The 16607-nt window shown below is 38.8% G+C and overlaps 1 protein-coding gene across 1 annotated transcript; it reads right to left on the bottom strand.

Moving 5' to 3' along the window:
• Positions 1-1767: 1767 nt before the first annotated feature.
• Positions 1768-4530, bottom strand: LOC308527707 (prorelaxin-like; the record flags this gene model as incomplete). The annotated part of the gene is made up of 2 exons (XM_081103130.1): positions 1768-2229; positions 4329-4530. 2 exons carry the CDS (start codon positions 4528-4530, stop codon positions 1898-1900), a joined length of 534 nt encoding a protein of 177 aa, XP_080959256.1. The 3' UTR covers positions 1768-1897.
• Positions 4531-16607: the final 12077 nt, after the last annotated feature.

Raw genomic sequence — 16607 nt, 5'->3', positions numbered from 1 at the left:
ACAGTTGATTCCCAGTCAGGGCACATGGCCAGGTTACGGGCTTGATCCCCAATAGGGGTTGTGCAGGAGGCAGCGATCAATGATTATTTCTCATCATTGATCTTTCTATCTTTCTCTCCCTTCTTCTCTGAAATCAATTTTAAAAATTATTTTTAAAAGTAGCTGTATCCTCAGAGGTAGTGAATACAGATTCTGGACCAGGAGTTCTGCTTTCAGGGTTTTTGTGGAGGAGCAGATGAGGGACATGGGCCAGGGCAGGGTCTGCAAAGATGCCTTCTGTGTCCAGGGATGTCTCTTTGTCCTGTCTGGGTTGTAAGTTTCTTGGTCACTTCCCTTGTTCTTCTGGGTTGGACTTTTCATTTCAGACAGAACTCTCCCTGGCTTTGTCTAAGATGGCTTATAGCCTCTGAGGTTCTGCAGCCATTTATGAAATTTTATAAGTTATCCTTGGTGAGGACTTAATAAAGCCTGGTTATTATTAATCATGTATGAGTATTTGAAATATGGGAATTACTGTCTTAAAACCTTTAAATTCTATTCACAGACATTTGGTGGAAATTTACTTGGTATTTAAGTGAATTTGTCTAAAATTTTACGTCTATGTGGATTGAAGGAACTAGCTAAATACTAAAATGATAAGTTTGTTAATTTACTATTCTAACAAGTTTTCATATCAATTCACAGTTACTTTGTTACAGAAACGGTTTGTAAATTCTACAATCTAAATATATAAAAGCCTAAGCGACTGTCCAACTGTTTGACCATCTGACCAGTAGCTATGACACACAATGACCATCAGGGGCAGACGCTCAACGCAGGGGCTGCTGAGCTGTGGTGACTTGACAGCTACAGTTCTCGGGTGATGCACCCGGAACCAGAGAGGAGGGAACCCAATTCCAGGGTGCATTACCTGAGAACCGCCCTTTCGCAACCCGGAACCCCTCAGGGGATGTCGGAGAGCCAGTTTTGGCCTGATCCCTGAAGGCCAGGCTGAGGGACCCCACCAGTGCACGAATCTGTGCACTGGGCCTCTAGTAGTAAATATAAAATACATTCCCTTGCTAAACCATTTTTTCTATACTATAAATAAGGACACTGACTTCCTTATTTTCTTATATATATAGCTATTTATTTTTCCCCTTAAAAAAACATAATTTACTTTTTAGCTTCTTAGGCAGTAGAATTAAGGGAAGAACTCTAGTTTGAAAAATACTTAAGTTTATTTGATCCCAAAAGAATGAAATAATGTCCAGTCTTATTGCAATTGATAGTTCAATACAACACAAAAAATCTTTAAAAATGTATTCGAAAAGTCCCAAGTTTTGTGACTATTTGTATATCTGATATGAGTTAATATCAATGAAAATATTTTGGTCCATTTTATGGACCTGTTAGTCATTGTGTACACTGAGTTATTTTTAATTTTGCTATTAAATAATTTGTTTAATTTTAAGTAGTGAAAGGACATTTGGATATTAGATCTTGAGGGAAAAGTGGGTGACAGATCATAAGTTATCAAATACAAGTTTCAAAAATAGACATCCATTCTTACTAATGCAAGACATAGAGTTTTACTATCTAGTTAAAAAATTTTAAGTTGAGTTATTTGTGTGTGGTTGAAATGATAAAAGATTTTATTGCCATTTTAAGTTATCAGCATTAAAAAAGCAATGAACAAAATTCCATTAATAAAAAAGACAAAATACTTTTTAGCATGCAAATATTTATTAACAGAAACTACAATAATACAAGGAATATATTCTTACACACAAAATTAAAGACCCAAACACTAAAAATGACTTCTCATATTCTAATAATCAGTGGGGTGATGGAGGCATCAGTGAATATCATTGCAAATACATGTGAACATTACATGAAATGCACAATTAGTTTCATCTCAGCAGTAGACAGCCACCTCTTTTTTGGTACAGCCTACATTACAACACTTATCAGATAATAGGTAAGGGGCCTGTCTCTTTTTTAGGAAATGTTTAACTAAGCGTATGTTTTTTAATTCTGAAAGACTTTTGTTTTCTGCCTCACTTTGTGTCTGGAGACCATTTTTCTTAAATTCTTCAAAGTTAAGATTTATATCCTTTGATGAAGCTTGTTGTAGTAGCTCTTTCAATAATGGCTGCCTCTCAGCCAGTGTTGTCTGAGAACTAGGAATGAATTCCATCCTCATATTTAAGGGTTCTGAATTCTTGGTGGTGGAAAGTGGCATGATTTCTAAGTTAAAAAAAAAAGAGGAGAAGAAAAAATACTCATGTCAATGGACATCAGGAAAACTAAAAATTTGCATAGATATAAAGGAAAGCATTGTCTCAATAAAATTAAATATCAACATAATCAGCAAGTATCCTAATATGTAAACAATTTAGTTCATATAGTTGGGCAGTTTAAAATACTACAAATTTACCAAGTTTATAATGCTTTATTCCACTTGGACCACCTGTTACTTCTCCTTATGTCCCCTTAATGCTTTCATCAAAGGTCTGCACCTCTCCCCGACATAGCTGAAGTCATCTTGGTCATTAAAAACAATTTGACTACATATTAATTTTTCTTACCTGAGTAATTTTCTTCCATTGCTAAGTAACTTACCATTGAGTTATAATAATCCTTGAAGAGTATATTAGTTATTTTAAACTATCAAATATTCTATGGTGGAAAATTACTGCTTCAAGATAAAGTTAAAAAGGCAGAATTTTCAACTGCTCCAATCTCTTAGGGTGGTGAAACCAGTCCTTGACACCCTCATACATATACTATTTAACGATTTCACTTTTTCAGAATATTTACTCCAAATTGTAGCTGAGCCCCTTGTGATTTTAATGCCCCTAGTATTTTTGACAGCTAGAATTAAATAATTTAATTCTTAATCAGGTCTTTGTTCACATGTTAAGCACTTTTCCTACTCAACTCTTTTGTTCTCATGAATGCACTCAAGTTGCTGATGTACTATCTCTTTGTCAAGCAGGAAATAACTACAGGTTCACCAGGAGAATTTTTGAGTTTGTTTTACAGAAGGAAAGAATATCTTCAAAGTAGCTGAGACGAGCTGTTGACACTCAGGAATCTGCTATAAAAAAGCATCATCTATTAGTAAAGATATACAGACTTCTCTGTCAGTTCCCTGGAACTCTCCTTCCCCTACGCCCTAGCCACATAAAAACTCCCTACTTTTGCTTTTAGGGACAGATGGATTTGTGAGATCTTGCTCTCCCATTCTGTCACCTCAGTCAAATTGAATACACCTTTCTTTATCTCCAAGAACCAGTGTCTCAATGTTTTGGCCTACTAGCACATTAATAAACACACCTGAATTTTGGGCGGTGATTCTGCAACAAAATTATTTAGCTGTTTGTCTGAAGGGCAGACTTCCTTTGACTCTTGGTCCCTTGCGGGTTCTCCTGAAGGTGACAAGGCCCTTTTCTTTATCTTCAATCCCTTCTCTTACAAATGAATTTCAAGACCCAGTTCAAAGCTGTGGGGCCCTGGCTGGTGTGGCTCAGTTGGTTGAGTTTCGTCCCATGCACCTAGAGTTTGCTAGTTCCATTCTTGGTCAGGCCCATGCCTGCCTTGGGGGTGGGCTCAATCCCCAGTAGGGGTTGTGCAGGAGGCAACCAATCAGTGTTTCACCGATTGATGTTTCTCTAACTCATCAATGTTTCTCTCTCTTTCCCCCTCTACCTCTCTAAAATATCAGTAAAACCATATAAATAAAAGCAGTGGGAAGCTAGGCTCTCCCCTTTGGTGAAGTATTAAAAAAAAATACATAAAATAAAACAAAAGAGGAGGTTTTCAATGGCATGGGCCATGGCCCAGCATTTTATTTATTTATTTATTTATTTATTTATTTATTTATTTATTTATTTATTTATTTTACAGAGGAAGAGAGTTGTTAAATCCAAGGCTTCATGTCCACCTCTCCAGGACCCTATGGGGGGGTCTCTTGAGTTCTGCGTCAGACATATTTGATAACCGGTTCACACCTCACTGCCACCTGTCCTCTCAAGATGCCCTGTCCAGTTGCCCCAGCCGGTAGCACTCCTGCTCTTCAGGCCACAGACCTTGACTCTGGGGTCTAACCCCAATTTGCCCTGCCTTTTACGGGTCTTTGGGCAGTCTTACCTCCTCTGTGTCTATCCCCTTCTCCCCACCAAGTGTGCCTTGCTGCCAAGAGGCGAAGGGCATGCCTCTCAGATAAAATTGTTTACTGTTCCCATAGTTTTCCCTTGCTCTGGTAAGATCCCTGGTAAGACCCTTACTAGAAAAGCAAGTTATAAAGGGAACAATCCAAATTTTTAGGAACCAGCAGCTCTCACCTGCAGATGGTCCAGATCTTGGCTTACGCTGCTTCCTCATGTCCTCTGCCCAGATGTGAGTGCCGCAGACATGGATGTAGAAACGGACTAATTCGAGGTTGCACTTAGTAAAAATTTCCATGTCCTGGCCTTGGCTCTTTCTGGGAAGTTGGCTCAGTAGCAGCCAACTTCCTAGCAGGTGGAACAAGAACAGGCGCAGCATCCTGGACCTTATCTCTCTTACTCTGGGCATTTCAGCCTTTGTCTAGAGACTGTAGCTGCTGCCACCTACTAGCCTCTGCCAGTATGCCCAGGACTTTAGGATACTTTCCCTTGGCTCCACCAAGCTTTTATAGCTCTCAGGCTACCACTTAGACCTTGAGGCAATGGTCCAAGCTCCACCTCTTTCCCCACCCAGCTCCTTGTAATCCACTACTCCTACCCCTCTTCCCCAGCTCTAATTTATCTTTCCAACCTTTCTTCCATTTGCCCATATTTCTGTTCTTGGCCCTCTTATAGTTGTATTTTTTCCCCTCTTACCTTATCCTCAAGCCATTTTGTATACTTATGTAAAGCTAGTCAATATTTGAAGTATTTCCTTTATTATAAAGCTAGGCTGGCCATTACACTAAATTTATCAACAAAAATAAAATAGAAATTGCCCAGCTGGTGTGGCTTAGTGGTTGAGCATCAACCCATGAACCAGGAGGTTACAGTTCAATTCCTGGTCACGATACATGCCTGGGTTGTAGGCTCAATCTTCAGTATAGGGCATGCAGGAGGCAGCTGATCAATGATTCTCTCATATCATTGATGTTTCTCTCTCTCTCCCTCTCCCTTCCTCTCTGAAATCAATAAAAATATATTTTAGAGAACCAAGATGGCGGCATAGGTTAACACCAGAGATTGCTGCCTTGAACAACCAAATCAAAACACACCTAAAAGACGGAACGGACATCATCCAGAACCACAGGAAGGCTGGCTGAGTGGAAATTCTACAACTAGGAGGAAAGAGAATATCATACCCAGACTCAGAGGAGGCGCAGTGCTGAAGTGAAATACTCAGGTGCGGAGTGCGTGCGCGGAGCGGGCTGGCGGCGGAGGGTGCGGTTGGTGCTTTCAATCGGGAGGGAGTCTCAGATTCTGAGCTCCAGATCCGGGCGGAGTCTCTAGGGACCCAGACTCAAACGGGAGAAGCGGGACTGTCTGGCTTCGGTCGGAACTCGAAGGCAGCTTTCTCTCCGAGGTTTGCAGCAGTTGCTGGGACTCTGTGAGGCAGAGCCCCTAGGGACGGAACTGAGAGCAGCCATAACTGCTCTCTCTGACCTACCCTGTTGATCCCCAGCCCGAGCGACCCACCCGCCCAAGCCCTGCGCAGAGCCATTTGCCAGATAGCCTCAGGCAAAGGCTAGATTAGCACCTCCCTAGAGGACAGAAGTTTTCCTACTGCAGACACAGCTGATTCTCACAGCCAGCTGGCCTGGAGGTCAAATCCCCCTAGTATTAACTACAACAGTCAAGGCTTAACTATAGGAGGACTGCACACAAAGACCACTAGGGGGTGCACCAAGAAAGCATAAAAAAATGCGGAGACAAAGAAACAGGACAAAACTGTCAATGGAGGATATTCAGTTCAGAACCACACTTTTAAGGTCTCTCAAGAACTGTCTAGAAGCTGCTGATAAACTTAATGAGATCCTCAACAAATCTAATGAGACCCTCGATGTTATGATAAAGAACCAACTAGAAATTAAACATACACGGACTGAAATAACGAATATTATACAGACTCCCAACAGCAGACCAGAGGACCGCAAGAATCAAGGCAAAGATTTGAAATGCGAAGAAGCTAAAAACACCCAACCGGAAAAACAAAATGAAAAAAGAATCCGAAAGTACGAAGATAGTGTAAGGAGCCTCTGGGACAGCTTCAAGCATACCAACATCAGAATTATAGGGGTGCCAGAAGAAGAGAGAGAGCAAGATATTGAAAACCTATTTGAAGAAATAATGACAGAAAACTTCCCCTACTTGGTGAAAGAAATAGACTTACAAGTCCAGGAAGCACGGAGAACCCCAAACAAAAGGAATCCAAAGAGGACCACACCAAGACACATCATAATTAAAATGCCAAGAGCAAAAGACAAAGAGAGACTCTTAAGAGCAGCAAGAGAAAGAAACTCAGTTACCTACAAGGGAGTACCCATACGACTGTCAGCTGATTTCTCAACAGAAACTTTGCAGGCCAGAAGGGAGTGGCAAGAAATATTCAAAGTGATGAATACCAAGAACCTACAACCAAGAATACTTTATCTAGCAAAGCTATCATTCAGAACTGAAGGTCAGATAAAGAGCTTCACAGATAAGGAAAAGCTAAAGGAGTTCATCACCACCAAACCAGGATTATATGAAATGCTGAAAGGTATCCTTTAAGAAGAGGAAGAAGAAGAAAAAGGTAAAGATACAAATTATGAACAACAAACATGCATCTATCAACAAGTGAATCTAAGAATCAAGTGAATAAATAATCTGGTGATCATAATAGAATCAGGGACATAGAAAGGGAATGGACTGACTATTCTTGGCGGGGAAAGGGGTGTGGGAGATGCGGGAAGAGACTGGACAAAAATCGTGCACCTAGGGATGAGGACAGTGGGTGGGGAGTGAGGGCGGAGGGTGGGGCGGGAACTGGGAGGAGGGGAGTTATGGGGGGGAAAAAAAGAGGAACAAATGTAATAATCTGAACAATAAAGATTTAATTAAAAAAATATATGTATATTTTAAAATATAAACAGAAATTATTCATACTCTTACAACCTAGAGTTCTCCAGTATGAACATTTGTTGCATAACCTGTTGATCTAAATAAGATTATAGTTAGATTAATGAGTATAGTATGTGGTATATCAATCCATAAAAATATAATGAATGAAATTATAAGATATTGACAAGAGAGGGAAAACTGATGAATTTTTATCTAAATCGCAGTAGAAACATTAAAATTCTCAATGCATCACTTTGGGCTTGCGCAATATCATAAGTTTGCCCTGCACTTTCTCCACTGACTTTCCTCCAGTTCCTCTGGGAGGTGGTTTGATAGCAACCCAGTTTCTTGAATACTTTAATTTGATGTTTCATTTTATATTTCAGAGACTAGAGAACACACACACACACACACACACACACACACACACACACACACAGAAACAAACCATAAAAGAAAAGGGGGGAAAAGCAGTAGAATCCCACAATTACAAGAAGAAAATTTTGATAGTACATGTTACAGCATAAAAATCATGTGGGTTTTTGTTGTTGTTTTTATTGTATCCTATGTTTGCTGTATTTGGTGAGGTAATTTTTTTTCAATGATACAAACCTTTTTATTTTATTTGGTTAGAAACATTCCCTGGATAACATTTATTAGGTAAAAGAGGGTTTGGTAGAAAATTATAGTTGCATATGAAACAGTCCTTAAGCATATGATCTGGGCATCACATAGACCTCTTAAGCCAGTTTCAAAATACATGTTTCTTTCCAGGCACAGCAACAATGCATCCGAAGATTTTCTTTTTAAATAAGATACACATTGCTATGTAAAATAATTTTATATATACATGCAATTGGGATCTTTCTTTTGTCCATATTTCAAACTTAAACATTTAATTGTGAAATCTTCCCTTGACATAGTGTTGAAATACAGAATTAAAAAGATTACATAGTTTTGCCCAAGCCAGTTTGGCTCAGTGGATAGAGCATCAGCCTGGGAACTGAAGGGTCCCGGGTTCAATTCCTATCAAGGGCATGTACCTCAGTTGCAGGCTCTTCCCTGGTCAAGGCCCTGGTTGGGGCATGTATAGGAGGCAACCATTTGATGTGTTTCTTTCACATTGATATTTCTCTCTGTCTTTCTCTTCTACTCTCTAAAAGTCAATGAAAAAATATTCTCAGATGAGAATAAAAAAAAAAAGGTTACATAGTTTTTCTAATGGACTTGGAGCCAGTATAATATATAACTGTTAATGGCTTCAAAAAGAATACAGTAAGAAAATATATTAGGCCAACCAGAAATTTTCACATACCTTCTCTTTAGACATTTTTAAAAGAATCTTTTCAAAATTTCAATAAGAACCTCTAGACTAATAAAATAAGCAGTGGGATTGGTAGGAAAAATAAAATTTATATATGTAAAAGCCTAAGTGACCGTCCAACCGTTCGACCGTCTGACTGGTAGCTATGATGCGTAATGACCACCAGGTGGCAGACGCTCCAACTAGTAGCTATGATGTGCACTGACCACCAGGGAGCAGACACTCAACACAGGAGCTGCTGAGCTGTGGTGACTTGGCAGCTGCAGTCTCGAGTGATGCACCTGGAACCAGAGAGGAGGAAGCTCGATTCCAGGTTTGTCACTCAAGAACCGCCCTCACGCAATCTGGGACCCCTCGTGGGATGTAGGAGAGCCAGTTTCAGGCCAATCCCTGCAGGCCAGGCTGAGGGACTCCACCAGTGCACAAATCTGTGCATTGGGTCTCTAATAAGTTAATAAGCACGGAATATGTATCTTATTATGCAAAAATAGTACATACACTGGCATATTTCTCTTTTGCTGTACCCAATATGTATGATCAATATGTAGGGATCATATGAGCAGGGCCACAGGAAAGCTAGACCAGTCAAGCCTGATACCTTCTCCTCCATAGCCATTCCACTCCCAGTTTATATGATTTAGGGATCTGCCATTAGGGATATGTATGATAAAAAGTTATAACTTGTTGAGAAATATGTTTGATACTAGAGGCCTGGTGCATGAAATTCGGGGCCTTCCGGCTGCCGGCTGGGGCCTTCCTTCCCCACTACTGGCTGCCAGCTGGGGCCTATCTTCATTCCGTGCCGCCCCCTGGTGGTCAGTGCACGTCATAGCGCAATTGAACTCACAGTCTCCTGGTCAAACTCCCGAGGGGACACTTTGCATATTAGCCTTTTATATATGTAAGTAATTTCCCTATCCATTCAGCTTATTCCCAGGCAACTACTCCCTCACTTAAGTTCACGGAATTAAGTTCTAGAGATATTTAACTGGAAGTCCAGAAGCACAAAGTACTTTGCCATTATGAAGATAGGTCAGGGAGGGTGAGGAACAAGAATCTGGTGGAAGATTTTGGGAATAATTCCATTGAATTTTTTACTTAACAATCCCAAAAAATTGATAAAATTGAAATTCCTGAATACTTTAAATGTCTTATAAAGAGCTAATATAAGGATGTGCTAATTAATATTGTGAGAAACAAATGTGTATTATGGAAAAGGAAATATGTTTTGTAACTTGTCTAAGATTTTAGCCAGTTTTAAAAAATTTATATTTATTGGGGTGACATTGGTTAATAACATTATCTGTTCACCACTCAAAGTCTAATCTTTGTCTCTCACCATGTATTTGACCCTCTTTACTCTCTTTATTCTCTTCCCATTCCTCTTCTCTCTGGTAATCACCCTTATATTGTATGTGTCTATGAGCTTGTTTTTTGTTCATTTATTGCTTTCTGTTTTATAGCTCACATAAGAATGAAATCACACTTTTTTTGTCCTTTTCTGTCTGACTTATTTGGCTTAGCATGATACTCTCAAGATTCATCCATATTGTTGCAAATGACAGTATTTCATCTTTTCTTATTCTAGCAAATGTTTTATTTTTTTATTTTTAAAAGTAATTTTTTATTGTTAAAAGTATTATATATGTCCCCTTTTCCTCCCCATTCACCCCTTCTAGCCTGCCCCTTTTTCCCTTCCCCAGGCCTTCACTACCCTATTGTCTGTGTCCATGGTTATGCATGTATGCATACAAGTTCATTGATTGATCTCTTCCCACACATCCAACCACCTTTGCCTTCCCTTTGAGATTCCACAGTCTATTCCATGCTTCGATGTCTCTGGATCTATTTTGTTCATCAGTTTATTTTGTTCTTTAGATTCCACATATGAGTGAGATCATGTGTTATTTGTCTTTTTCTGACTGGCTTATTTCACTTAGCATGATACTCCCAGGTCCCTCCATGCTGTCTCAAAGGGTACGAGATCCTTCTTTCTGACTGCTGCATAGTGTAAATGTACCATGGCTTTTTTATTCACTCATCCACTGATGGGTACTTGGGCTGTTTCCAGATCTTAGCTATTGTAAATTGCCTTGCTATGAATATAGGGGAGCATATATTCTTTCTGATTGGTATTTCAGGTTTCTTAGGTTAAATGCCTAGAAGTGAGATCACTGGGTCAAATAGCAGTTCCATATTTAATTTTTTGAGGAAGCTTCATACTGTTTTCCATAATGGTGTAACAGTTTGCATTCTCACCACCAGTGTACTAGGATTCCCTTTTCTCTACATCCTCGCCAGCACTTGTCATTTGTTGATTTGTTGATGGTAGCCATTCTGACAGGTCTGAGGTGATACCTCATTATCATTTTAATTTGCATCTCTCTGATGATCAGTGATTTTGAGCATTTTTTCATATGTCTTTTGGCCATCTGTATGTCCACTTTGGAGAAGTGTCTATCAGTGATGGCGAACCTTTTGAACTCGGCGTGTCAGCATTTTGAAAAACCCTGACTTAACTCTGGTGCAGTGTCACATATAGAAATTTTTTGATATTTGCAACCATAGTAAAACAAAGACTTCTATTTTTGATATTTATTTTATATATTTAAATGCCATTTAACAAAGAAAAATCAACCAAAAAAATGAGTTCGTGTGTCACCTCTGACACGCGTGTCATTGGTTCGCCATCACTGGCCTAGGTTCTTTGCCCATTTTTAATTGGATTGTTTGTCTTCCTTTGCTAAGTTGTATGAGTTCCTTATATATTTTGAGTATTAACCCTTTATCAGATGTGTCATTGCCAAATACGTTCTCCCTTACAGTGGGCTCCATTTTCGTTTTGTTGATAGTTTTTTTGCTGTGCAGAAACTCCTTATTTTGATGTAATCCCATTTATTTATTTTTTCCTTAGTTTCCTTTGCCCTAGGACAGGGGTGGGCAACCTTTTTGTGAGTGCGTGCCAAAACCAGCAAAATCTCTGACTCAGAGTTCTTCTGTATGCCAACCCTAATTTTTTGAAAACATGTTACGCCTACTTGATATGTCTTAAGGTGTACGTAAGGGCAGAACCTTGAAGAAATAATAAAATTCATTCGAGCGACAAAAACACAGTATATGATGATGAAAAATACATTTATTTTGTAATGTATACATGTACACTGATAGTCTGACAGAAAACTTTATGACTCCGTTTGATATTATCAGTGGGACTTTTGCTGCTGCATCACTGATGACAGAGATTTTATATCAGGTTTTTATTTTGTGACCTTCAGAGAACTGCACAAGCTACTGCTTTCATCCGTCAGGCTACTCCTATTATGAGACTTAACAAAATTCATCACTGAGAACAAAGATTCACAAGCATATGTGGATGAAAACATGGAGAGTAACGCTGTTTCAAAGTTTTTTAAACAGAAAAAATTTTCTGGAATGGCATTCCAAGTCCTCAGTAGTTTTCAACACTATTGAAATTGCTCTTCCCCTCTCCTGTCAATCCATGTCTATGGTCTTTAAGATAACTTGTTATGTAAAATTATTTATTTATCTAAGATGCACCTACACTGTATTTATCTCAAAAATAAAAAAGTTGATATTAAGAAAAAAATTGTAAATGGAAGATTATAAGAGAGGGTTTTACGTGCCAGCAAAAGTTACTGGCGTGCCATGTTTGGCACGTGTGCCAGGGTTTGCCCACCCCTGCCCTAGGAGATATATCAGTAAACACATTGCTATGAGAGATGTCTGAGATTTTGCTGCCTATGGTTTCTTCTAGGATTTTTATGGTTTCATGACTTACATGTAAGTCTTTTATCCATTTTGAGTTTACTCTTCTGTAAGTTGGTGGTCTAGTTTCTTTTCTTCTTCTTCTTCTTCTTTTCTTTTTTTTTTTTTTTAGCATGTATTTGTCCAATTTTCCCAATAGCATTTATTGAAGAGACTATCTTGACTCCACGGTATGTTCTTGCCTCCTTTGTCAAATATTAATTGAGCATAATGGTCTCTGGGTTGATGTCTGGTGTCTCTGTTCTGTTCCATTGATCTATGTGCCTGTTCTTGTGCCAGTACCAGGGTGTTTTGATTACAGTCTCTTTGTAGTATAACTTGATATCTGGTATTGTGATCCCTCCAATTTTGTTCTTTTTTCTGGAGATGACTGCAGTTATTCAGGGCATTTTTTGGTTCCATATAAATTTTTGGAGTATTTGTTCTAGATTTGTGAAATATGCCATTGGTATTTTAATAGGGATTTCATTGAATCTGTAGATTGCCTTGGGTAGTATGGACATTTTAATGATGTTAATCCTACTAATCCATGAACACAGTATGTTCTATTTGTTTATATCCTCCTCTCTCTTTTTTCAATGTCCTCTAGTGTTAAGCGTACAAGTATTTTATCTCCTTGGTTAAGTTTATTCCTAAGTATCTTAATTTCTTTGTTGCACTGGTAAATGGGATCGTTTGCTTAGTTTCTCTTTCTGAGAATTCACTGTTGGTGTATAAAAATGCCATAGATTTTTGGGTGCTAATTTTGTATCCTGATACCTTGCCAAATTCATTTATTAAATCTAGTAGTTTTTTAGTGGAGTCTTTAGAGTTTTCTATGTATAATATCCTATCATCTGCAAATACTGAGAGTTTTACTTCCTCCTTTCTGATTTGGATGCCTATTTGTTCTTCTTGTCTAATTGCTATGGCTAGGACTTTCAGTACTGTGTTGAATAAAAGTGGTCAAAGCTGACATCCCTGTCTTGTTCCTGTTCCTAAAGGAAATAGTTTTAATTTTTTCCCATTGAGTATGATGTTTGCTGTAGATTTGTCATAGATGGCCTTTATTATGTTGAGATATCCCACTATTTTAACTTTGCTGAGAGTTTAATCAAAAATGGGTGTTGGATTTTTTTGAATGCTTTTTCTGCGTCTATTGATATGATTTTTGTCTTTTAATTTGTTTATGTGATGTATCATGTTTATTGATTTGTGAATATTGTACCAGCCTTGCATCCCTGGAATAAATCCCACTTGATCATGGTGTATGATCTTTTTAATATATTGCTGGATCTGATTTGCTAATATTTTGTTGAGGATTTTAGTATCTATGTTCACCAGGGACATTGGTCTCTTTCTTCGTAGTATCCTTATCTAGTTTTGGAATTAGGATAATGCTGGCCTCATAAAAAGAACTTGGAAGTGTTCCTTCCTCTTGGATTTTTTGGAATAGTTTGAGGAGGATAGGTGCTAGTTGTTCTTTGAAGGTTTGTTAAAACTACCTGTGAAGCCTTCCAGGCCAGGGCTTTTATTTGCTGGGAATTTTCTTTATTACTGCTTTTATTTCATCATTTGTTATTGGCCTATTCAGGTTTTCTGATTCTGACTCAGTTTTGGTAGATTGTATTTTTTTTTTTTAGGAATTTGTCCATTTTATCCACGTTGTCTAGCTTGTTGGCATATAGTTGTTCATAGAATTTTCTTATAATCCTTTGTATTTCTGTGGTGCCAGTTGTTACTTCACTGCTCTCATATCTGATTTTATTTATTTGGGTCCTCTCTCTTTGTTTCTTGATGAGTCTGGCTAACAGTTCATCAATCTTGTTTATCTTTTCCAAGACCAGCTCTTGGTTTCATTTTTATTTTATTTTATTTTATTTTATTTTATTTTATTTTATTTTATTTTTAGTCTCTGTGTCATTTATTTCTGCTCTAATCTTTATTATTTCGTCCTTTCTACTTACCCTTGGCTTTTCTTTTTGTTCTCTTTCTAATTCTTTAAGTTGTAGGGGTAAATAGTTCATTATTAATTTTTATTGTTTTTTTGAGGTAGGTCTGTAGTGCTGTGAACCTGCTCTCAAGACTGCTTTTGCTGTGTTCCAGAGATTTTGGATTGTTTTGTGTTCAATTTCATTTTTTTCCAGGAAGTTTTTTTTATTTCTTTCTTGATCTCATTGATAACCCATTCATTGTCTAACAACATGTTATTTAGCCTCCATGTGTTTCAATGTTCTGAGTGTTTTTACTGTAGTTGATTTCTAATTTCATTCCATTATGATCTAAGAAGATGCTTGATATGATTTCAGTCTTCTTAAACTTGAAGAGAATTGTTTTTTGTCCTAACATGTGGTCTATCTTTGAGATTGACCCATGTGCCCTTGAGAAGAATGTATATTCTGCAACTTTGGGGTGAAATGTTCCATAAATGTCAATTAAATCCATCTAGGCTAATATGTCATTTAGAGTCCATGTTTCCTTGTTAATTTTTTGTCTGGAAGATCTATGCAGTGAAGTCAGCAGGGTTTTGAAGTCCCCCTACTCTGACTATACGTATGGCTGTTAATCTCTCTTCAAGTCCTTTAGAAATTTTATTATATATTTAGGTGTTCCTATATTGGGTGCATATATGTTTACCAGGTTTATATCTGCTTGTTGGATTGATCCCTTTATTATTATATAGTGACCTTTATAGTCTCTTGCGATGGCCTTCATTTTGAAGTCTATTTTGTCATGTATGTGTATTGCTAACCCAGCATTTTTTTCGTTTCCATTTGCATGGAAATTTTTTTCCCCTCTCTTCACTCTCATCCTGCATGAGTCTTTTGTTATTAGGTAGGTCTCTGTAGACAGCATATAAGTGGGTCATGTTTTTTTGTGTTTTTTTAAAATATATTTTATTGATTTTTTTACAGAGAGGAAGGGAGAGAGATAGAGAGTTAGAAACATCGATGAGAGAGAAACATCGATCAGCCGCCTCCTGCACATCTCCTACTGGGGATGTGCTCGCAACCCAGGTACATGCCCTTGACCGGAATCGAACCTGGGACCTTTCAGTCCGCAAGCTGACGCTCTATCCACTGAGCCAAACCGGTTTCGGCTTTTGTGTTTTTTTTTAAAATATATTCAGCTACCCTATGTCTTTTGATCAGAGCATTTAATCCATTTACATTAAAGGTTATTATTGATAGGTACTTACTTATTGTCATTTTAATTCTTTATGCAGCCCCTTTAGCATTTCTTGCAGTGCTGGTTTTGTGGTGATAAATTCCTTTAGCCTTTTTTTTTTTGGTCTGGGAAGCTCTTTATTTCACTGTCTATTTTGAATGATAGCCTTGCTGATATAGTAATATTGGTTTCAGATCTTTGCTTTTCATTACCTTGAATACTTCATGCCATTCCCTTCTGGCTTGTAGAGTTTCTGATGAGAAATCAGCTGACAGCCTTATGGGAGCTCCTTTGTAGGTAACAAATTGCTTTTCTCAAATTGCTTTTCTCTTGCTGCCCTTCAGATCTTTGTCTTTAATTTTTGGCACTTTTATTATTCTGTATCTGGGCGTGGGCCTGTTTGGATTCTTCTTGCTTGGGAATCTCTCTGTCTCCTGAACTTTTGTGACTTTTTCCTTCACCAGGTTCTGCCATTATTTCTTCAAACACTTTCTCTATCCCTTGCTCACTTTCTTCCCCTTCTGGCATGCCTATTATGTGAATACTAGGAGCCTGGTGCACGAAACTTGTGCACTGGGCGGGGGGGAGCGGTTATCCTCAGCCCAGCCTGCCCCCTCTCACACACTGGGAGCCCTCAGTGGATGTCCTACTGACGACTTAGACCCGCTTTAAGTGGGGAGTGGGTCTAAACCGTAGTCTGGCCTCCCTCTGCGGGAGGCGCCTGGGCTGATCAGGGGAAGGCGCCAGCCCCATCACCCCGCTGCTGCAGTCACTGCCAGCCACCGCAGCTGCCAAGGTGTTTTCATCAACACAGACTCCAGTCCCTTCACCATGAAAAAATGACAACTTTCTTTAGGCATTTTCAAGATGTGTCTTTCATAAGATATGACATTTCTTTCTTTTTTTTATATCCTCACTTGAGGATATGTTTCCATTGATTTTTAGAGAGTGTGATAGAGAGAGGGAGAGGCAGAGAGAAACATCAGTGTGAGAGAGACACTTTGATTGGTTGCCTCCTGCATGAGCCCTGACCTGGGCCCTGGCCAGGGAGGAACCTGCAACCCAGGTACATGCCCTTGATCATAATTGAACCCGGACCCTGCAGTCAGCAGGCCGAGGCTCTATCCACTGAGCCAAACTGGCTAGGGCAGGATATGACATTTCTTAGCCCTCCAGCAGTGGACCTTTGTTTTTTCCTCCAGGATTGTGGTGGAAAAACCCTAGATCACCTTCTTGGATTATTATAACCCAAGTTACCAAGAACACTGCCAGTGGCGGCG

The sequence above is a fragment of the Myotis nattereri genome (genome assembly GCF_964212035.1).
Source record: "Myotis nattereri genome assembly, chromosome: 12".
NCBI classification, from domain to species: Eukaryota; Metazoa; Chordata; class Mammalia; order Chiroptera; family Vespertilionidae; genus Myotis; species Myotis nattereri.
The sequence above is the reverse complement of the archived record's forward strand: the minus strand, read 5'-3'. Positions and strand labels throughout refer to the sequence as shown.